Consider the following 24,578-nt stretch of genomic DNA (forward strand, 5'->3'; position numbering starts at 1 on the left):
CTTTACCACGTATGGCCCTGGGGAGTGTATATAGACCAGACCAAACTGGCAGAGGTAATAGTGTTTAAAACGTGTAACAAGTTGCCAAGCAATGCTTGGTTTTGCTGTTGGAACAGAATCTAACCTGAAATTATTGTTTTCTCTAAGCATGATTGAAATTCTTCAAATGCTTGCATGTCACATCTGTATTATTGCCCAGTTCAGTCCCCCAGTGCACACACTAATGAGCAAGTCTATAAAACACTGGAGTTCATTTTTCATAGATTGTTTCTTGAATAACTACCCCAGCAGGTGAGGATTTAAACACCTTTAAGGTCTTCAGGCTTGTGGCATTCCTTACTAATGAAAATTATTTCTCATTAATACTGGTCATATTTGAGCAGTGTTGTATCTGTTGGAAGATGCAATATGCTGGTCACACAGCAATCAACTTGCTTTTTTCACTCATAAAAATCATTGAAAACCTTTCATGACCTCAGTCTGTCCCAAAACACGTTACAGCCAATGCAGTCTCTGTTGTAATGTAGGAAATGCAGCAGCCAATTTGCACACATCAAGCTCCCACAAATGATAGCGACCAGATGACTTGTTTTTAGTGATGTTGGTAATGGGAGCCCTGCTGATAGGACAGAGGAGAACCCCCTCCGCTCTGTTTTGAACTAGTGTAGTGGGATACTTTGTGCCCAGCTGAGAAGGCAGAAGGGGCCTCAGTTCAACTGAATGACTCCCTCAGCGAAATAGCACCAGCCTAAATTTTGTGTTCAAGCCTCTGGAATGGGACTTCAGTCTAAACCTCTTAACTCAGAGGCAAGGACGTTAGTCTTCAGTCCACCTGCAATCGATCATTCAGAAAAAAAAAACCCTCAATGACAACTGAAAATCCTGCGGGCATTTCCCCTGACAGTTTACACACTTTTGTTTCCGTGATAGAATTCCTTTTATCTATCTCTAATTGTTCATTAAATATCAGTTTCTTTATGAAGTCACAATGATCTAATTTTGCAGGCATTCCCTCAAAGCTAATATTACAATTCTGCAGAGCGAAGATATAATAGAAGGTTCAAAGACTGAATCAACTTGGTTCGCGCTGTTTAATCTGACTGGTATGCAGTGGCCTTTCCCAGGGTTTGACATTAGAACCATTGTTTGTAGTATACATAAATGACCTGGGGATGAGGGAGTGGAAATTCCAAGTTTGTGAATGATACAAAATTTGGCAGTGTATTAGTGAGAAAGATGGTAGCGGACATCAGGAGGATATTGACTGAGCAGTGAAATGTGCAGACAAATGGCAGATGCAATTTAATGTGGTTAAGTGTGAAGTGAAGCACTTCAGAAGAAACAACATGGGAGAGGCAGGTGGTACGATACCGAGGTGGGTGTTGCAAATGAAGGGGAACTGAGGAGTGCATATTCAGAACCTTATGAACTGGGCAGACAAGTTGATAAGGTTGTTAAGAAAGAAAAAGGGTGCTTGCCTTTGTAAATACAGGCATTGAATAGACAGAGAAACTGTTTCCACTGGTGTAATGAATGAGAACCGGAGGATACAAGGTTTAAGGTAACTGGCAAAGGAAGCAATGGTCAGATGAGGAAAAACATTTTTACACAGTGATTGGTTAGGGTCTGGAATGCATTCGCCTGAGAGTGTGGTGGAGGTAGATTCAACAATGGTATTCAAAAGGGAATTGAATCGTTATCTATAAAGAAAAAAAAATGATGGGCTTCAATGAAATAGAGGGACAGTGGCACTTGGTGAATTGCTCTTGCAGAGAGCTAGTACAGACCTGATGGGCCGAATTGCACCCTTGTGCGCTGTCAGTATTTTATGATTCTATGATTACAAAACAAGGAAGTTATACTAAGTCATTGCAAGTGTCTGGTTGACCTGGCTAATACATGCAGAGTCTTAGAATCTGCTTTCTATGACACTATGGTCAGTCAGAGGTTAATTGTTTTTTGGTGAGGGACATTGACAAATTGACAGCTGCTTCTAAATCATTAGCCCCAGGTTAAAAAAAGTCAACATGATATTTTAAAACTACTTTTGACATTTGCAACTACAGCTTCTGAAGTCACACACTCCTACCTACATGGGTATATGTATGCCTTTCATTCCTGTGTTAAGGCTTTGGTCACAATTTAATGCCAACTTTCTCCATTGTAAATTCTTAAGTCCACATTTCAAATCAAATCTTCCTATGTCAACTTTCACCGTCACAGCTTGTTGATGAACTAATTACGTCACTCAGTGCTTTTTCCCCAAAACTTGACTCCCAATTTTTCAAATAAATTTTTTAATGTCCAAAATTTGAAATGAAATTCTTCAAAAATGCATATTTTGCAACAACATGGTTAAATTTATCAATGTAATTGGTTTGATGTCTTTTAATACCTTCATTCAAATTCTTACTTAAACTTCTGGGCTTGGACTTGATTGAAAGAGATTCTAGCTCATTCAAACTCATCTATTGGCACAGAGTTAAAATTAGGCCCAATATTTCTAATTGTAGCCAGCTGGGAGGAAACCTGGAAATTGAAGCGTGTGTAGTAATAGTAATTTCCCCAGATCCATCAGCAAGTCAATATAGTTGGAATATCGCTAGCTCCCTTTATCAGATTCTCTATATAAAAAAAATCAATGTCATTGTTCGACCAAAAAAATTTAAAGAAAAGTGAGAGAATACATTTCTAATGCTTCATTCAGGGAATATTTATTTTTAAAGAAAGGGGCTGTGCATATGTGTGTGTCTGTGTAGGAGAACAAGGGACTAGAAGAAGCATGAGAAATTACCAATTACATATCTGGCATAGTTTTATTTGCTATTTGAATTATAGTTTATAAGTATCAGATAACATACTAAGCTGAGAAAAACAGAGGTCTCGTCACCCTAAAGGGAATCCCTGTTTCTGAAAAACATGTCATTTTGAAATCAACAGAAAATCTTTAATTGTCATTTGACTATCGTAAGTGTGTTAATAATTATAATATGTGCTACAAGCTTCATTTAAATGGTATATGTGGCCAAATGAATTTCTTGCTAAATTTCATAGCAATGGATGAGTCTTTACACTGAGCACATACCTTGCTCTTAAATGGATCCAAACCAGATGGTGAAGTATGAAACAAATCCTTTCCTTGATGGTTGGTTTATCTACAGAGCGCTGCATTACATATCTCTGCCTCCTACCTACTTAACCCCAGTGTTCCAGAAGTCTTTCTTTATGCTCTTTCTCCAATGGAGAGAGAAACAAATGGACCTAAACTAGTTAAATAAATGATCAACCCCTTAAGGGGTTTACTTTATTGCAACAGAACCAACAGTCTTTCTTTACACTCTTCTGAATGAATTAAATAAACAAATAAACCAATTAACTAAAGAATGACCCCTTATATGGGCACTGGAACCAAAACAAAACTTTAAAAAAAACTTAAACTAAAATAATGTACCGGGGACTGATGATGTGGTGTCCATCAGCTGTGGAAGTCCTTCTTTACATGTGCTCACGATACTTTAATGCCCTTCAATTAATCAATTAATGCCCTTCATCTCTGTTTCCTTAACCTTGATAATACAATTTTTAAAAAGATATATTCTTTCATGGGATAGAAAGCTCTCAAGGTCAACATTTGTTGCCCATCCCTAATTGCCTTTGAACTGAGTGTCTTGCTAGGCCATTTCAGAGGGCGGTTAAAAGTCAGCCACATTGTCGTGGGCCTGGAGTCACATGTAGACCAGACCAGGTAAGGATGGCAGATTTCCCTCCCCTAAAGGGACATTAGTGATCCAGATGGGTTTTTGCAACAATCGATGATGGTTTCATTGTTCCCATCGCTGAGGATAGCTTTCAATTCTAGATTTATATTAACTGAATTCAAATTTCACCAGCTGCTGTGTTGGGATGTGAATTCATGTCCCCAGAGCATTAGCCTGGGTTTCTGGATTACTGGACCAGTGACATTACCATGATGCCACTGTCGCCTTATTTATAGTTAGCATGCATTGCATGATATGTTAGCAAGTGTTAATGGTATGGCAAGTATATGGGCCTGGCTTTGTTTCGAACAAGGTTGCTGTTGTTTCTTGGAATGTTGAATTCCAGTTTACCGGTGTTCCCTATGGTGCTTCATTATTTGGTCTCTCTGCTTCTGATGAGCATACACATGATATGGGACACATTGGAGCCTCTCATGCAAATAGGCACACTCCCTTGTTTCAGTTTGCCTTTGGGTATGCTTTTTTTTTAAAGTCACCTTGCTCTAACCATTAAAACAGATTATTGTGGTTTAATGGGCCCTGTGCTTATTACTAGCGTCCAACTTACATTTTAAAAATAAACGTGGGCTCTTGTTTCTTTTTTTGTAAAAAGATGTATTTTTGGATGGTGTGGAACAGGAACAAATGAAATAAGAGTACTGGCTGCTTTTCTGACAGTTCAGTAAACAGTGGGGGTATCTATAAATGTACAAAGAGCTACTGTGTGTGGTCAGGTCTCTCACATCTGATTTGATAAATAACGGATAAGGGGGGGTGGGGGGGGGGGGGCGGTGTCTGACCCAGTTTTAACCATGACTCTGACTCAAATGTGACATCGGATTGTCACTAATAAACCCAATAGGGAATTCAGGAGGAACTCCTTTGAGCAGAAAGTGGTTAGAATGTGGAAATTGCTACCACGTGGGATCATTAAGACACATAGCAGGAATGAATTTAAGGGGAAGCCAGGTATTCACCTGAGGGAGGAAGAATTAGAAGGATATGATTATAGAGGTAGCTGAGGAGGCTTGTATGGAGCATTAACACCAGCACAGACTAGTTGGGCTGGATGTGCCGAGAATTGTATGCAGTCATACCACAGTATTTGACAGTGGTTTTACTGGGCTTCCAGTGAAGTCTTTGCCTAGTGGGGCTACCCCGGCCGTAGATAGATGTGCTGATTTCTGTGATTGTTTTGGCGCAAGACAAAGCTGACTCCTGAGAAGGTATCTGATACTGAGAAACTCTCGTACTTTTAAGTTCTATATTGTCATCAGACGTTGCACCCCATTTATTGATTTGGTAGATGTAGTGGAAAAATATCACCTTTTTTGAGTCTCCAGTTGTCTTCCCCATGCCTGCCTGGAGCTGCTAGAGTATGATTCCATGGCTGACCGCAGATGCTGGGAGTACACTCCTCGTGTGACATCTTAATCCCATCCTCATCTGACATCCACATTTTCGAGTGTAAATTGGGATTGGGAAGCCTGGTTGACAATTTGCCATACTGCAGCAAAAGGAGGAGAGCGTGATGAACATAACTCACATTAAATGTATACTCTTGTGGTTTGGTGGGTAGTGTGTTATAGATCACTCAGGAAATCTGGGTTGCTGTGACAACAAGCACTTTTACATGCATGCCGCATCTGGATGGTAGAGGTTCCAAATTTCTTTCCATCACATGGCTGACTAGCAACTTCTCCCGCTCTTACCGCCTTCCATTGCCATGTGTATTGGATAGATTTTCAGATTGACACTCAACCTGTTTGGCTGTGTTATAAATGCACTTCCCTTGGTCTTCAAGTCCTGAAATGCGACCCGAACCTGGAGCTTCTGGCTTAGAGCCAGGGACACTACCAACTGCGCCACAAGACTCCATATGTACTGGTTTACATCACATAATAGCTGATTATGCCATCATTGACATTTCAAGATTGTAACACCTCTTTGCTACAATTTCAGGTCAGTTTCATAAATGTGAGAAGCTGTTTCCACTCGAGAGCATCAAGAACCAGAGAGCACAGATTCAATATAATTGGCAAAAGGAGTAAAAGTGACTTGAGGAAAAATGTAATAAAAGGGTGATGGAGGCAGGTTTCAATGAGGTATCCAAAAGGGGTTCTGCCAAAAGATGGGTAATTAGCCTCTTTTCTTGGCAGGTCGAAGGTCAGAGCCACAATCAAAACATTTGTGCGGTCACCAAAGCTACGATTTGAGCTAAATCAGTGGCCGGAAGTTTCTCTCCCCATAGGCGTCAGGCATCATGGTGGGCTTAAATGGACAACATGGCAAGAAGGCCAAAAATCGGTTTCACACCATCGTGAAACCAGGTTGTGATCGTCCGCTCCACCCGTCAATGGTGGCTCGTCTTTCCTGCCTTCGCACGTCGGGAGCTTCATTTTAATACATCCGCATATAATTATAAGCCCTGCTCGCCGGAATCATCCCCCCCCCCCGCCCCCCAGTGGATCCTCTGGGCACCATGGTGATGTGTTTCACAACTGCACATAAGCGACATGTGCCTGGCGAGCTGCACTTTGTTTGGGACTTTGAGGTTTGTTGCCTACTCTTCTTCAAGCAGCACTCAAGGCCATTAGCACCAGTCTTCACAGGTAACGCCACATCACTTTTAAGGGGGCGGGGTGGGGGGGGGTGGGGGGGGGGGTGGCGGTTGCTCAAGGGCCGGTCTCTACCGACCAGACCAGGTGTGGCTTTTCAATGACTGCAAGGCTAGGGCTTGCTTGGGGATGGGGAGAAGTGGCCTCAGGGCAAGGGGTGCACTGGGGAAGAGGGGGTATCCTAGGGTTGTGTAGGGGCACATGTTGACCTGAACAAGTGGTCTCAAGAGGGTGAGGGCTGAGGAGGCAGTCTCCAAGGGAGATGAGGCCAGATGGTGATGTGAATGTTTGTGTGAGAGAGTGAGTGGTGATGTTTCTTGAGCTGGCAGCTTGTGAGTGTGTGAGTTTAGAGTGATGAGATGGTCGCCTTACCCTGGCGGCATGGATGAGATCACTGGATGACTGACCTCTTGTGTGCAGCATCGGCACTGACCATCGCTGCCATTGTCTCCCACGCCGGAGTGGTGAGACTGATGGGCTTCCTGCGACCAGAGCAGGGGTAGAAGACATTGCGGTGGACTTCCACGGTGTCCAGAAGCTGTTCCAGGGATGCGCCGCTGAACCAGGGAGGGCTTCACCCTTCTTGGTTTTTGGGGCCATGTCTTCACCGGTGCCCTCCTGGGCTGCAAGCGTTGAGAAATGTGGGCGCAGCTCCAGTTTAAGTATGGTGCCCTGCGTGAGGATGCAGCGAGGTAATGGAGCAGCGGGCAAATTGGAGGCCGCCCACCAGCGAGATGGCCTGTTTCCTGTGGCCGCATAATCTGAGGCGGGAACGGGACTATACAGTGCGAAAAGCTGCCATTGCGGCTGCCGGGTAAAATGCCCTTTTTCCCACCTGCTACCGCACTTAGTGCAAATCAGGGATGATTCCACCCAGTGAGGCTACTGATTAAACCTATCTTCGCAGAATGGCATCCATTTCTGTCTCTGTTTTTGCTGATCTCTTTACCGCCAGTTCTCAGTCCTGTTTTCCCCATTCCGTTGCTATTTGATCCTGGGAGGATCCGATGCCTGGGAAACGTCCCTTGCTTTTGAAGCGATGCCCAATGAGATTCCTGCTGCACCAGATAGGGTTGGGCGTTGTTCAGAGGTCAGAATGCTTGTTTGAACTCATGGTCGATAACTGGATGATACGTGAACGGGCAAGGCTTGCATTAACTCTGACTTGCACGCTGGGGAGTTTCAAGATTTTGAGAAGCAGTTGGGATTGATGGAATGGTTAGGGTTTTCTTTCATGTTAATTGGAATTTCTGCTCGCCTGACAGACTATCCGTGGAAGAAGATGTACGGAAGAAGGTGTACGAGATTATGAGGGGCGTGGACAGGGTGGATAGGGAGCAGCTGTTCCCCTTAGTTGAAGGGTCAGTCACAAGGGGACATAAGTTCAAGGTGAGGGGCAGGAGGTTTAGGGGGGATGTGAGGAAAAACTTCTTTATCCAGAGGATGGTGAGGGTCTGGAATGCGCTGCCTGGGAGGGTGGTGGAGGCAGGTTGCCTCACATCCTTTAAAAAGTACCTGGATGAGCACTTGGCACGTCATAACATTCAAGGTTATGGGCCAAGTGCTGGTAAATGGGATTAGGTCAGGTGTTTCTCATGTGTCAGTGCAGACTCGATGGGCCGAAGGGCCTCTTCTGCACTGTGATTCTATGATTTTGTGAGTGGGAATGGGGAGTGGTCTCCCTGTACTGTGAACAGACCAACAGGAAATGGCATTGATAGATGGGGATGGAGGTGCTCCCTCCCATCTTCCAATCTCACTGAAGCATCTAAAATTCTTAGAGGGCTTGACATGGTAAATGCTGAGTGGATGTTTACCCTGGCAGGGTGAGATCCAGTGTCCATAGTCTTAGGATAAACATTTGACCATTTTGCATTGAGATGAGAGATTTCTTCACTCAGATGGTAGTGAATCTTTGGAATTCGGTTCCCCAGAGAGCTTTGTGCGCTCAGTCATTGAGTGCAATCGAGATTGAGATTGCTAGATTTTTTGAATACTAAGGGAACCAGAATATGGATGTAGGATGCTTTGGCTCAGCTTTGTCAATCTATCCCAAGCCTAAGAAGGTCAGATCTCCTTTGAGTGTGTCACTTTTGTTCCTTCTACTTTCCAAGCGTAATGTTCAACGTGTACTTTCCCTGCACTGCAGTCCTCATTCTGGCAAAATCGAGACTTATTACAAAGCCTCTTATGCTGACGCATTTTCTCAGGACCTTCGAACGTTGGAAATTTACTCTTTCCACCCCATCTCCCCACTCCAAAACCCCAACTCTTTCTATACGGCTGCACAGTTGTTACACACTGATGTTCTAGGCACTCCAAACCCATCCTGATGGACTCTCTTCTTGCACAAGTTAACAGTAAAAGACCTCAATGACATTATTTGTACCTTCTCAATACCCCCTTCTCAATACTCCAGTAAATAACTGGTGTACTTTTGGATCCTGGCCTATGACTTCTAGATTCGTATCTGTATTTAGATGAATAAAAAGAAAAACACTGATTTTTCCACACGTGGTTTACAGTTCAAATATCTAATATATAATCTCATGACTGAGGCAGAGTGTTTGGAAAGTTCCATTATGCCTGCAGTTTGTTTATCCCGGCAGATTGTCAGTCAATGGCAAGCCTTGTCAGCAATAGATAGCTAGAAATCTTAACTATTCAATGAATATTGTTTCAAAAAGAAGGGAAAGTGGTCTGAAATTAAGATGAATTGTTATAACCCATCGATATGACTAAGCTTTTTTAAGGCACCACTTCTAACTCCTTCCTCCCTGTGAAGAAGCGTGGGGGTGGGGTTGGGGGTGGGGTGGCGAATGCATTCTTTACAATTAAAGACAATATATGGAATGTGTGTTGTTACTACTGAGACAGTGAGAAGCAATTACATTTCTGTGTTTTACAAACTGACCTTCTGAGGGGAAAAAAGCAATTAAATTGCTTATTTAACGCCCCTCCCAATTTGACGAGGCAAACCGGCCAAATGTTGACATTGCAAAGGAAACGGTTTTTAGTTTTGATTTTTACAAACCATTTGATTGCAGTTTTCAAGATGCTAAGCAGAATAAATAGGATAGATTGAGAGAAATGGTTTTTGCTGACTGGTGAGTCTCGGACCAGGGGCCACAGTCAATGAATTAAAACCAGACATTTCAGGAGTGAAATTAAGAAACATTTCTTCACGTAAAGAATGGTAGAAGTTTGGAACACTTTTCTACGAATGAGCATTGATGTTGGGTCAATTATAAATTTATAACTGAGAATGATAGTTTTTTGTTATCAAAATGCATTAAGAGATATGGGGAAAGGCCAGTATGTGAAGTTAGGTTGCAGATCAGCCATGATCTCATTGAAAAGCACAGAACAGAAAATAGAATAAAATATCATAGAAATAAATTATGTCTGAACAAATCTCATTGAAACTTACTATATTTTTAAAGGACTTGACAAGGTCGATGGAGAAAGGATGTTTCCTCTGGCTGGAGGTTCTAGAGCCAGGGGACACAGGCTGAAAATAAAGGGCAAGCCATTTACGATTGAGATGAGGGGCAATTTCTTCACTTAGAGGGTGGTGAGCCTTTGGCATTGCCTACCTCGGAGGGCTGTGGAAGCTCAGTCATTGAGCACGTTCAAGACAGACAGCAATAGATTTCAGGGTATGAATGATGTCAAGGGATCTGGAGATGGCGTGGGTAAGTGGCATTGAGGTAGACGATTAGCCATTGTCTAGTTGAATGGCGGAGCAGGCTCGAGTGTCTGAATTCCCTACTCCTCCTATGTTCCCATATTCCTATGTTCTTACAGGTTTGAGGACTTCAATGGCTTCCTCCTGTTTCCGTGTTACTAAGACCAATTTTGTGTATTAGCACACATTTGGTGTCTCACAAACCAGGCCAGGCTGTAATTGTTGATATATGCCCAAAGATGCTCATAAAATTCTGCTTCAATTATGTTCATCCTCTGCCTTTATCTGCACTTGTTGGTGATTTCCCTCATCAACATTTTTTAGATTCCATGCCATCTTTGCACAGAGTCTCCTAGTAGTGCTGAATCACTTTGTCTTGACCTGCTCTGTGCCCTAGGGCAATGAAAACATTGTTTGTTTCAAATCTTCAAAGACTTTTCTCTAGCATCTTGCAACTCTTATAGCAACCACATATTAATCTTGGCTTGTTGTCTTATAGGTGACCAGTGTAGTGTTCAACTGTTCTGTGTTTGATTGTGAGTCTGTTTACTATTGATGCTCGCTGTGCTTGATTGGGTAAACTTGGATGTGGACTCGGAGAAAAATAAACATGCTTTAGAAAGAGCTGGAAACTAGAGCTGTAGCATGGAGCAGACATTTTAAAGCACTGTGAATAAAACCTGTTACACACATAGAAACTAATGTCATCTCTGCATAGCTCAGTAATAAAATATACAACAACCAGCAACACCTCTCTCCCATTCCATTGTCTCTGTTATTGATACTAAAGTCAGTTTGCCTCAGCACATTCCACTTTTCTTCCCATTCAACTCCAAGCTCACTGTTCTCCATGTACTTTCCCTGTTTCACATCCTCAATATATTGAATTAAAACTGATCGCAAAGTCTCTCATTCTGACTCATTATTTCCTTGGACCAGCAAACTATGGTAGAACTTCCCTCTTCCCCCTCTACCTACCTTGCATGGTCTCCAGATATTAAAACCAAACCTTGGGTGTTGCCTACTTATTGCTTCTTAATTTATCTTATGTTGCTCTTTCTAGCCTTGCTAAGGCCTGTACTCTAGGCCATGGCTCTTCAGGTCGGTTTATTAGCTTCTTTGCATGATTGCAACTGTCAGTGCTGGAGCAAATGCTATCCGCGTGTCTTGCCATCACTGCATCAGTAACCAGGTCCTCAAATCCTAACGTGCAGTAGAGCACTTGGACAATGCAGCAGCAGTGAAATAAGCTCCATTCTTCAGATCATACCTCTGACTCTTTAAATGTAATACTTTCTATTGGTGTTCTGAGTCATTTTTGTTTAAAGCCTTGCACTAGGGTTGCCAATCCTCTAGGATTTCCCTGGTGATTCCAGGAATTCCAGAATTAATCTCCAGGCAACTACTGTGACCAGCAAAGGATTAAAATTACTGTGGCAACAAAATATTGTGTATAGTCGCTCGGTAGTACACAACTTGAGTAGCGCCCAAGAGAAAAATGAGATATGCTATCAAAACCTTTCATCATGCACTCATTGCACTCATCCAGACAGATGCAAGATTTCAATGCTCATTGAAATCCAAATTTCAAAGGAAGCAACAATTTATACAGCATAAGTAAAGGATACTGATTGGTTATCAAGTTGACTCTGGTTGAGCTGTTGCCATGGAGAATGCACCAGGGAACTTTTGCCCCCCCCCCCCCCCCCAATACTTTTGTTTAAATCAGAAGAGGAGGCACAATGCCTGGACATGTTCCTTTTGCCTGCAGAAGATAGGTACCTGCATACTGCATATGAATAAATGTAGCTTCTGGCAAGTGTGAGCTACATTGTATTCTTCATGGCAACGCTTTGACCAGATTGGATTTGTCAACCAAGCAGTACCCCTTTCCTCATGCAGTATGATTTGTTGCTCACTTTGAAATTTGGCATTCTTGTAACTGTCCTGATGAGTGCAAGATGAAAAGCTTCGACAGCGTGTTGAAAGCTTTCCTGACAGTCCAGGAAGAAGTCTACCTCATCAGGTGCACACCACTTCTGTACAGTTGTGAAACAGAACATTCTAAATTCCTGCTGGTGGGGTGCCTAATTTGGAAGGGGAACAAGATTCTCCCGCATTAGCTTTTTAATGAGCATCATAAGATGCAAATGGGGTTCCTGACATAGATCCTTGAAACACTCGACCTGCCTTTAAGCCACCATGAAAGTTGGGAGAACATGATTCTGAACTAATTTCCCAATGTTGGAAAACTTTTTGGCATCCTGCTACATCTTGCTCCCCCATCCGCACGATTCCCGATGATTCCGCCTATTATGTTTTCAAAGATTTTGTTTTTGAACATTTTGGTTAGCTGGCTATAAAAATATTAGAGGTGGGGCATAAAGCATTGGACTGATGGTCAAGAGTCATCCAGTCGGGAAGGGAGTCTTTGTGTTTTCCGATTGGCATGGGAAGGAGGACGGCCTTGAGGATGGGTAGCAGTTAGCACGAGGGGGTCCTGTACGTTATAAATAGAGGAATAGATTACAAAAACAGGGACATTAGGGTGAACCTTTGTTAAGCACTGATTCAGCCTCAACTGAAGTATTGTGCCCAACTCTGGGCACCACACTTTAGGAAGGGTGTGAAGGGAGAGGGTGCAGAGAAGCTGTACAAGAATAGTTCTAGGGATGAGAGACGTGGGTAAATTGGCAAAGTTGGGGCTGCTCTCCTTGGAGAGGAGAAGATTGAGAACAGAACATAAGAGGGCCTGGATTGCTTAGATAGGGAGAAACTGTTCCCTTTGGTGGAAGGGGTGAGAACCAGAGGGCAGCAGATTAAGGTGATTGGCAAAAGAAGCAATGGTGACATGAGGGAAAAACTTTTTGTACAGCGAGTGCTTAGGACCTGGAATGCACTGCCTGAGAGTGTGGTAGAGGCAGATTCAATCGTGACTTTCAAAAGAGTATTGGATAATTACCTGAAAAGGGATTTGAGGGCAGGGGATAATTGTATGTAGGAGGCAGACATATGTAATGCTGCATTGTGCAAATAAACCAACTATCACAGAAAGGATTTGTGCCTAATTTCATACTTCACCATCTGGCCTGGGATCCATCGAACAGCAAGGCGTGTGCTCGGTATACAGTCTCATCCCTTGCTATGAAATTTAGCATGAAAATTCATTTGGCTGCATATACCATTTAAATGAGGCTTATAATTATGAACACATATGATAGTCAAGTGACAATTACAAATTTTCTGTTGCTTTCAACATGATTTGGTTTATGGAAAAATAATTCCCTTTAAGATGACAAAATCTTTGTTTTACTCAGCTTAATATATTACCTTACATTTATAAAGTATAATCTGAATGGCAAAGAGAATGTATGTAATTAGTAATTTCTCATGTTTGTTTTACTCTCTTGCTCTTACACACAAAAACACAGCCTCTTTGTTTTAAAAAGCCATGTAAATGTTCCCTGGATAAAGCAGTTGAATGTATTCTCTGACTTTTCTTTAAATAACTTTGGCCAGACAATGACATTGATTTTTTACAGAGAATGTGAGAAAGGGAGCTAGCTATATTCCAACCGCTCAACTTGCTGATGGATCCAGGGAAATTCCTATGACTATGCATGGCCTGCTCCCAGCTGACAAGAGTCACTACTTTAGTTAGAAATATTAGGCCTAATTTTAACTCTGTGCAAACAGATGAGTTTCGAATGAGTTAAACTCTGCCCCAAACAAGTCCAAACACAGGAGCTTAGAAGAGACTTTCTTCTTTAAGTAAGGATTCAAATGAATGTACTAAACAACATAAAAGCAAATCCATTGATAAATTTAATCATGTTACTGCAAAACAGGCATTTTTTTGAAGTAGTTAATTTAAAATCTTGGGCATAAAATATTTCTTAGAAAAAATTGGTAGTCAGTTCTTTGGGAAAAAACATTGATTTAATTATTTTGACCATAGTGAAAGTTGACATAGGAGAATTTGATTTGAAATGTGAACTTAAGAATTTACAGTGGGAAAAGTTGGCATTAAATTGTGACCAAAGCTTAGCACAGGAAGGAAAGGCATACCCTTTCTGAATGTTTAGTTAAATAACTGGGGGTAATTTGGGAAGCAGAGAGGCCAAATTTGTTGGTCCATAAGAGTTTCTTTTCAGTATAGACTTAGGAGTTGGAAAAAGTGAATATGAGATGCTGCAGCACCACCACTGGTAGGATGGTGTAATTATAGCGTGACATTTTTACAAAGGCATTTCCATTATAAAAGTGGCCATGGAAATTTTTTTAATGAAAAATGTTGGCGTAACAAAGTGAAATATGCAACAACGTGAAATATTTCTTACATTGAAGCAGTTGAAAGATTTTTAATATCAATTGCAGATTTGTTCAGCCTGATTCTGACCAATCTGCTTAACTGACTAAAGAAAAAAAACTTGCAATTATATGTCGTTACCTTGCATGACCTTAGGACCTGCTTTTTACAACCGATGAAGTACTTTTGAAGTGTAGTCACTGTTGTGATATAGGAAACACGGCAGCCAATTTGCAAAACACAAACTCCCACAAAGGGCAACGTGATAATGACCAGATAATCTGTTTTGATGATATTGATTGAGGGCTACATATTGATCAGGACACTGGGGATAAATCACCTCTCCTTTAAATAGTGCCAGGGTATCTTTTACATCCACCTAAGAGGTCAGCCAGGGACTTGGCTTAATGTCTTATCCAAAAGATGACGCCTACAATAGTGCAGCACTCCCTCAGTACCAAGCTGGGGTGTTGGCCTGGGTTTTGTTCTTAAGTCTCTGAGTGGGACTCTAACCCAGGACCTGTTGATTCAAAGGCAAGGGCGCTACCAACTGATGCTGAAGGAACACCTATATGATCTGCTTAAATTAAAATATTAACACCTATAAATTCCCCTATTCATTATTCTAACATGCAGGTGTGAGGCCATCCACCGTGAATCTATAAAGGACAGAACAGCTTATTTCTTAAATGGTGAAAAGCTCAGAACAGTGGGGGTCCAACAAAAACGTGTGGTCCGTACACAGTGGGCAGAATTTTATGGCCCCGTCACAGCGGGGGTGGGGCCATATAATGTGGTGAGTCGTTCAAAAGCCCATTGACTTTGACAGGACTGGAAAATCCCGCCAGTGGGAGGGGCCAGGAAATTCAGCCCAGAGATGATTAAAGTGCCACTGTCGATTAGAGGTTAATGGAGTGCTAGCCATTATATATATGGGACTAGAATACAAGGAGGTAGAATATATAAATTCTTCAGCTGGAGAGCGGTTATGGTGTGGAATCCGTTACCACGTGGAGTAGCCGAGGTGAATAATGAAGTGATCGTTGTATCACAAGGTTTAGGCTGATTGTGGACAATGACAAAGAACAATCCAGAGTGAGAATAACTAAGTGGGGGGAAAGCCAACTTCAATGGGAGTGGGCCGAAAAAGCTGGAGTTGGCAGGAAAAACAGTTGCTGAGCAATGGATTACCTTCGGAGAAGAATGCGTTCAGGCACAGTTAAGGGAAAGGTAGGGCACAACAAATCCAGAGCGCCCCTGGATGGCAGAAGAGATAGAAATTAAGATAAAGAAGAAAATGTGTGCTTATGACAGATGTCAGGTAGAAAACACAATTGAGAACCAGGCTGAATAAAGGTTCAAAGGGAGGGTGATAAAGGCAATAAGAGAAGCAAGGGGGACTATGAGAAGAGACTGTCAGCTAACATAAAAGGGAATCCCAAGGTCATTTATAGGCTTATAAATAGTAAGAAGGTGGTAAAAGGAGGAGTATAGCAATTAGGGGCTAAAAAGGGGATTTACGCTTGGAGGCAGAGCTGAGGTATTAAATGAATATGTTGCACCTGTCTTTACCACGGAAGAAGGTGCTACCCAGGCCATGCCGAAAGAAGAGGCAATTCAGACACTAGGAGGATTTAAAGTTGATAAGGTGGTGGTTTTGGTTAGGCCGTCTGTACTTATAGTTGATAAGGCACCAGGAGTGGGTGAAATGCATCCAAATATACTGAGGGAAGTGAGAGTGTAAATTGCGGAGGCACTGGCCATAATCTTTCAGCCTTCCTTAGACTCAGGTGATGTCAGGGGACTGGGGAATTGCAAACAAGGAATTGTTACAAGGAAGGGCGTAAAGATTAACCCAGCAACTACAGGCCAGTCAGTTTAATTTTGGTGGTGGGATAAGTTCTAGAAACAGTAATTCAGGGCAAAATTAATAGCCATGTGGATAAATGCGGGCTAATTTAGGGATGCCAGCATGGATTTGTTAAGGAAATGCATTTAACTTGCTAGAGCTTTTCGAACAGGCGACAGAGAATGTTGATGATGGTAATGCTGTCGAAGTGGTGTACATGGGCTTCCAAAGGCATTTGATACAGTGCCGCACAACAGACTTGTGAGAAAAGTTATAGCTCATGGAATAAAAGGGACAGTAGCAGCATGGATATGAAACTGGCTGAGTGACAGGAAACAGAATAGTTATAAATGGAGGTTTTTCAGGCTGGAGGAAGGTTTGTAGTGGAGTTCCCCAGGGGTCAGGGTTGAGACCCTTGCTTTTCCTGATGCATATTAATGACCTAGACTTTGTTGTACAGGGCACAATTTCCAAGTTTGCAGATGATATGAAAAATGGAAGATTGTGGACTTGAGGAGAACAGTGTAGAACTTCATGACATAGACAAATTGGTAGAATGGATGGACAGGTGGCAAAATGAATTTCAGTGCAGAAAAATGTGAAGTGATTCATTTTTGTAGGAAGAACATGGACAGTATAAAATAAAGGGTACAACTCCAAAGGGGATGCAGGTCAGAGGGACCTGTATGCATAAGTCATTAAAGGTGGCAGGACAGGTTGAGAGAACAGTTAATAAAGCATACAGAATCCTAATATGTATTAATAGGGGCATAAAGTACAAGAGCAAGGTTGAACTTGCATAAGACACTAGTTTGGCCTCAGCTGGAGTATTGAGTCCAATTCTGGGCTTTAGGAAAGATATGAAGGCATTGGAGAGAGTGTAGAAAAGATTCATGAGAATGGTTCCTGGGATGAGGAACTTAATTTATGAAAGTAGATTGGAGAAGTTGGGACTGTTTTCCTTGGAGAAAAGAAGGCCGAGAGGAGATTGGATAGAGGCATTCAAGATCATGGGGGATCTGGACAGAGGCAGAAACTTACCACTTGTGAACTGATCGAGAATGAGAGGGCACAGATTTAAAATAATTGGCAAGAGCAGCAAAAGTGACCTGAGAAAAACCTTTACCTACACAGCATTTGGTTAAGATCTGGAGTGCACTGCCTGGTCGTGTGCTGTAAGAAGGTTCATTGCAGCATTCAAAACAATTAGGCTGTTATCTGAATGGAGAATGTGCAGGGCTATGGGGAGAAGATGGAAGAATGGCACTATGTGAACTGCTCATTTAGTGAGCTGGTACAGACATGATGGGCCCAATGGCCTCTTTCTGCACTGTAACGATTCTGTGAATAGCATTTAATGGATATGGTGTCACTATAAAAAAAAAGCCTAGACTACACCTAGAGTACTGTGTTCAGCTCGGAGTATCACATCTTAGGAAGTTTATATTGGCCTTGGATGAAGTGCAGTGTAGCTTTACCATATTTACACCTGGACTTCAAGGGTTACATTATGAGGTGAGATTACACAAGCTTGGATTTTACTCGCTAGAAGTTGGAGGGTTATGGGTCATTTGATTAATGATTTCAAGATATTAAGGGGAACTGATAGAGGAGATAGAGGTAAACTAGTTCTGCTGGTTGAGAAATCCAGGTCCAGGAGACCGATCTGAAAATTTGAGCCAGATTTTTCAGGGAGAAGTTAAGGGACACCACTAGATGCCGAGGGGGGCAGAAATTTGTAGCTCTCTTCCACAAACATCAGCTGGAGCCAGGTCGAGTGTTAATTTTAAACCTGGGATTGCTAGGTTTGTTTTTGTTAAGCAAAGGTATCACAGGCTATGGGGCAAAGGTGAGCCTAAATGGAGTTAGGTCACAGGTCAGCCATGACCTCATTGAGTGGTGGAACAGGCTTGAGGGGCTGAATGGTCGTCTCCTATTCCTATGTTCCTGCATTCCAACGGATGGTTCGCTACAGTTAAAGAACTATTTCGCTTCTCACTTACACTGGACTCCTTCCCGTGCAATGACGGGTCAGATACTAAGCCAAGCGTAAAATGTAGCAGCAACTGCTTTCCAAGGATGTTGAAAGAACTGGAGGAGTAAAAGCAACTCTCAGTGCTGTTATTCCATGCAATGTTGAAGCCAATGTTAAAATAAATTTAACGGCAGGGCAAAATTCAGAGACAGGATTTGCTCCGTGTTCCTGAGCAATATTGCGTGCAGGTTATATTTATCAGCATTGCCTCAGTCCTTGATAATGTGCAGTACCCGTGCTTGTGGAATGCTATAATGTGCCCTGTTGTACTTGTGGTCCTTGAACCCCGTGCCTCAGTTGTATACTGGGCTCATTATGACACTCGAGAGTATTTGAATGTTGGCAAATCCCTATCGTGCAGTCTGAGCGCTGGGAGCAGCACCAATATTAAAAGGTTGCCGCACTGGAGACCTCTTCTCTTTGCTCTCCAAGGTTGATCTGCACTTTTCAGTTGTTTCTGAATGATTTTTCCCTGATTTGTTGTTTTGAGGGAACAGGAAGATTCTGCAAGCTTCCAGCTGTGTTATTTGTGTCACCTTGCCCATGATCGGCCCAGGTTAACACAAGACAACCCTGCACACGTTGTGCCTGCCTGTGTTCTTCAAATTCTAGGACGTTACTAATGACATACATTTTTCTAAAGTTGCCCTCTCCTCAATGAGTAGCTGGTCTGGAGCGTGCGGTAGCCAAGCTGGATTCGTTTAATGATTCATTTAATGGCAATTTCACAAGTCTGGCATCATGTTGTAAGGCAGGACTGCTGCCTCCCTTGCTATCAAAGTTGATGTGAGGTGTGCCTCTCGATCTCCATTCACAGCCTATCAGCCAAGAACGAGAGAAAGGTAGTGGTCCGCATTTCCCGAAGCTGAATCGGGATGGAATGGAGGCGGAATGGCAAAGTAAAAATGGCTCTGGTGGCCTACGCGCCGGTTTACCGCCTCCGTTCCCGCCTCGGACTTTTCCGAGAACGGGGAGGCGGGCGGAAAAGTGAGCTTGCCCGCCTCATTGGTTGAGCTTGTTGGGAGCCGACCTTCTGACCTTTTCATGGGGTCGGGCGGCTGTCCGGGGCTCTCTGAGGCTGACCAGTGTGGCCAGATGGGAACAGGGATCGGAAGTGGCAAAACTGGTTTACTCGATGGAGAAAGTTTGTTTTTAAAAAAATTACTCATTCGTGGAATGTGGTACACTGGCTGGGCCAGTATTTATTGTCCCATCCCTAACTGCTCTTGAGAAGGTGGTGGTGGTAGTTGGGCAAGTGAAAACTTGGACAAAAAAGATCTACTGGGCAAGAATGACATTCAATAACCAGCCTTTCCCTACCTTAACCCAGGGACCCGACTCTCCATTCGTCTGCTGCCACTTGGAAGATGAAGATCCTCTCATTGTTTTCAAGACCACACACAGACGACGGCCACAGCAATGGCTGCCAATTCAGGCCCGAACATGGCCTGCTTCCTGGGTGTGTCTCGCCTCCATTCTTGCACCCCCCCCTCCCCCCTCCAGCCCCCCGGCAACCAAATGGGCAGCACGCCCACCCCTCAGGCCATGAAGACTCCCACCCCGTAAGACTCGCTCGCCACAGCACTCTGAAGACCGGAGGTGGGAACGTGGCTCGGGATTGGTCCCTGCCTCCGGATCCCTGCCCCCGACGAGGGAAAAACCCGGTCCCCGTGGCTGTCGGAATGTGGGGGGAGGGGGGATGACATCAAACACATTGTTTTTGCAGTTTATCATGCTGTTCTGGAATGTTCCTCAGCAGGAGACATGGCGATGTTTGGGGAAAACACACTGTACCACTCATTGCCTGAAGGTGTCTGGAGAGTGTTATGTCATTACCTCACTGTCGATCTATTAAACATTTGTTACTGCCAGAACTGAGATTTGTTCCTGTGTACAGATGTCACAGGATCTGCACTTTCACTGACCTATGTGGTAACCGGCACCAAGAAGTAGAGGTGGTCAACCTCTGTTTAAATAGTAACTTTTGTGCGCAAGCTGTATTAAGAACCTTTCAGCCAGAAACAAGGAAAGGCTTTACATCTTTTAAACCTGCTTTCGCAGACCACACACCATTTGCCCCGTGGTGAACCCTATCCAACTTATCTAATCTTAGGAGGGAAAGTTGTGCAAAATTTTCTCCCGGAACCCCTGAAGGTAATTTTGGCCGAATGCCACGATATCTTTTTAACCTTTCAACCCCTTATTATTCAACACTGGCTGGTTGCTTTCCACAGATTGTTGTAGAAGTATTGGACATTGTTGCATTCCCTGGAGTATTTAATCATCTGTCTGTGTTTAACCATGTAATCTTCAATTACATTTTCAATCAGATATTTATCCAGCTGGTTTTTAAAAACAAAAGTTGTGTTAATCAACGCGACATTAACCTTTGTCGAAAGCTTGATTCATTATTTTAATCTCTAGCCTTGCGTTTTGCAATCAGAACTGATTATGGAGTAAATTGCGTTTGTTCCCATTGGAGAACTTCCAACGATGGGAATGCATTTCGGGTCAGGGGTGCTGGGTTTGTAGGGTGCGCAATTTTCCTTGCATTGAACGTAAGTCAGCTCCAGGAGCGCCTTAGAACATTTTTGCGAAGTTAATGGCGCTACGTAAATGCAAGTTGCTGCCTAGTAGCGTCCCTCGAATTAAAGATTGCTATCAAAGCTTAATGCTCAGAAAATTAAGATTGAAACATTCTGGCTCACTAGCTGTGACGGGATACAAAGCTGGTCCTCTGCAAGTAAGTCTTTTTCATGCTGGTCTGACTCTGCTTGCCCGTGGGTGAACGCAAAAATATCTGCTGGTGCCAAATTGAAGAGTAGCAATAATCTTCCAGTGTCCTGACCACCTTTTATCCATCGAACGGCATCATCCAAACAGATGATCTGGCCATTAATCTCATTGTTGTCTGTGGGAGCTTGCTGTACACCATGTTTCCTACATTACAACAGGGACTATAATTGAAAATTGATCCGAAAACCTCGGGGCGATTGCATTTTGGATCTCAGATAATTTTGGTTTTTGGACACCGTACATAAACTTACATTCCAATAGCCTAAGCCTAGGCCAGCTATAGTCTAAAGTAAATAAAATGGCTAGAAGGGTAAGATGCATCACTGAATAATAAACACAGGGTACCTGTAATAAGTTTCTTTTTGACATGTTCGCCACTAAAATCGCAAGGTAAACCGTGTTATTACAAACAACTAGGCTTCCTGTGCTAAAAGTCGATGAGGTTCAAAATTGGTGCGATTTTTATATGTTTCGGTTTTGCCACAGGACATTTTCCATACACTTGGCTGTGAAATCCCTGGACTATTTCCTGTCCTGTTTTTATAATGATATAAAGGCACCCATCACTCATAAGGGATTGGTTAAACATGTTGTGGGTGCATTTATTGAGGCTAGGCACATGAGAACAGATATACATGGATAGAAACCTTGAAGACCCCAGCAGCAGAGCTGTCTGTGTTTGCTCTGCTTGAGAGCAAAAGTGAAACTGAACTAGATTGCGTGACACACTTCCCTCCTAGTGTCATGGAAATTTTCCACATTTTTTACCCAGAGTATCCTCTCTAATCTACTCTGTAAATCATCCTTTTTGTTCAGAATAAAAGTAAATTCATGATTACATTGCAAAAGACTTTCCTCCGGTGAATCTTGCAACACCTACTTGCAGGTTTGGAGGAAATTGAAGAGATCGCTAATTGTTTTGTTGATATCTCAACCTGACAACTAGTTGGATCAAATATCTGACCCTTAATATTCTTGGGGACATGGATAATAGTGCCAAGGCGGAACTTATTGCCCCATCTCTGGTTACCCTGAAGATATTTTGAGGGTTAACCATATTGTGTGGAACCATTGTCACAAGTGGGTAGACTCCCTCCCCTGAAGGACATTAGTGAATCAGTGAGGGTTTTTTGCGACAATCTGGCAATTTTCACCATTTTCTGGTAGCAGGTTATCCCATTGATTCAATTTGGTTTCATAACTCGCCATGGTGGGATTTGAACTCACGACATGGGTTGCTGGCCCACTACCATAACCACTAGGCTCTCTCACCTGAGCGCTGCAGTGTATTGTGAATTGCCTGCCTCGCCACGGCCAGGGAATGCAAAGAGGAAGACGTGAATTGTACCCGCTTAGGCAAGGCACAGAGGGGGCAGCTGGCACTACTAGATTTGTGGGTCCTTGTGGTGGCCATTTCGGGAGAGGAGAGAAAATTGGATTAAAAAAAATTAGCCCTGCCATCTCCCCAAGACCACCCTCTCATCCCTGACCCCCATTTGACAGGGTAGGGCGAGGGAAAGCTGACCAAGCTTAAATGTACAACCAACCCCGAGTGCCTTCCTTTGACTCTGCCGCCTCCTGGTGTCCAACTGAGATAGCGATCTCAACTGATGGAAATAGGCACCAAAATGAGGGGCAGTTGTGGCTTTTTTTAACCATTAATCCGTTCACTGTGGTGCCACCTTGTACCATGTTGTTTCACATTATATGCTTGGTTGCTGCAGGTTAGTAAAGGAATTCACTTTCTAAATTTTTAAGCGTTGGGTGGACTTTTTTAAAGGTTGGAAAATATTTCATGGGTAAATTGTTTATCTAAGAGGAGAATATTTGCAGCTGGCCCTCTGAAAGATTAACAAAACGACAGAGGTTATATCCTCCTTGCTTGCTTTCTTCCTCATAAAGTAAATTCTTTGAAGGGTATGTAAATATTTAGGCCTTTCATATATTTATACGTCAACAGCCTGTTCTCAAAATCTGAAAAAAAAAATGCCTGGCATTAGATGTGAGCACAAGTGAAGGATTAGAGCAATAGTGTTCCTGCCCCCTTGGTCCATCTCTAATTTCTGTCTAGTGAGGTTCTGCTCTGAGAACTAGCTGAATTTCCCTTTAAGGTCCCAAGTTGAGCCCCATATTAGGGCTTGAGCTTGTAAACTGAGCTGATAGCCCAGTTCAGCAAGTATCGCATTGGTTTTTCATTCATTCATAGAATGTGGGCATTGCTTGGCTAGGCAGCATTTGTTGCCCAGCCCTAATTGCCCTTGAGAAGGTGGCGATGAGCGGCATTATGGTAGGTACTGTCCTCCGAGATGTTAAACTGACACCTCCCTCGTCTGCTCCGATGGCTCAGATGAATGCCAGCAATCCCATAGCACCTTTCGAAAAAGGGCAGAGACTTTTCCTGATGTCGCACTCAACTTCCTCCCTCAAACGTTCCCAGACTGCTCTCGAGAAATCTTGTTACCTTACGTTGAATGTCCAACCCAGAAGCAGGCCACTTGACACAACCAGCCCAGTCCATGCCTATATTTATGCTCCACTCGAGCCTCCTCCCATCTTTTCTCATCTACGTCTCTCACCGTAACCCTCTATTCCCTTCTCCCTCGTACATTTGTCTAGCTTTCCCTTAAATGAATCTATACTATTTGCTTCAACCACTCCCTGTGGTAGCAAGGTACACACCGTTCTTGGGTGAAGACATTTCTCCTGAATTTCCTATTGGGTTTCTTAGTGACTATCTCAAATTGATGGTCTCCGGTCATGTCCTTCCCCACTAATGGAAACCTCTCTCTAAAACCTGCATTCAGAATGGCTGCCAAGGTCATCTACATAACAAGTCCATGAATGTGAATGTGATTGAATGTGAAGTACTCTGAGGTTTTAGAGGGGTGATGAAATTGGCCAGAAAATGCCGCCTTTTCCCTTAGTTTTCGTTGAACTAGTTCAACGTAGTAAATTTCAAGAAATTCACTCACGGGATGTGGGTGTTGCTGGCTGGGCCAGCATTTATTGTCCATCCCTAATTGTCCTTGAGAAGGTGGTGGCGAGCTGACTTCTTGAACCGCTGCAGCCCATGTTATCGTATAAATTCACTATGATTCGTGTCTGATACTGGCGTTGGTCAGATTAAATAAGTGGAGGCTTATTCCAAATTCTGGCTGAGCTCCAAGATGTCTGGCACTGTCGTGCGTGAAAGAACTGCACTGTCTCCTTAAGTAAATGGCGGGCCTACCTATCTTCCTCCCTCAACCAAAATTACACAATTGAATATAGGATCTGATGTTTGGGAATATGTAAGATTATCCTTTTTTAATTGTATTTAAAAAGTAGCCCAGCTGTGATTTTCCGCCTGTACCCTTGACTCCATAGATGTTACTGCACTGTTGTGTTGCTGGATTTAGTGAGGGCTGAGACAGAATGAGAAGGTGAAGAAGTTAACCAGAGTTTGCTCCTAGCAGTAAAGATGACCATGAAGAACAATCATGCTGGCCTTCATTGGAAAATATGCTTGTTTTTATTCATATTTTC

General features: G+C 43.0%; 1 protein-coding gene across 1 annotated transcript in view; it reads left to right on the top strand.

The window, feature by feature from the left end:
- loxl1 (lysyl oxidase-like 1) overlaps positions 1 to 24,578 on the top strand; it is an 83,766-nt gene that overhangs the window by 1,327 nt on the left and 57,861 nt on the right. Inside the window, exon 1 of the mRNA XM_041178467.1 lies at positions 1 to 54. This exon is cut by the window's left edge and continues 1,327 nt beyond it. Within this exon, the coding sequence (XP_041034401.1) occupies positions 1 to 54 (54 nt within the window). The remainder of the gene's footprint in view (positions 55 to 24,578) is intronic.

Source organism: Carcharodon carcharias, chromosome 32 (assembly GCF_017639515.1).
Source record: "Carcharodon carcharias isolate sCarCar2 chromosome 32, sCarCar2.pri, whole genome shotgun sequence".
NCBI classification, from domain to species: domain Eukaryota; kingdom Metazoa; phylum Chordata; class Chondrichthyes; order Lamniformes; family Lamnidae; genus Carcharodon; species Carcharodon carcharias.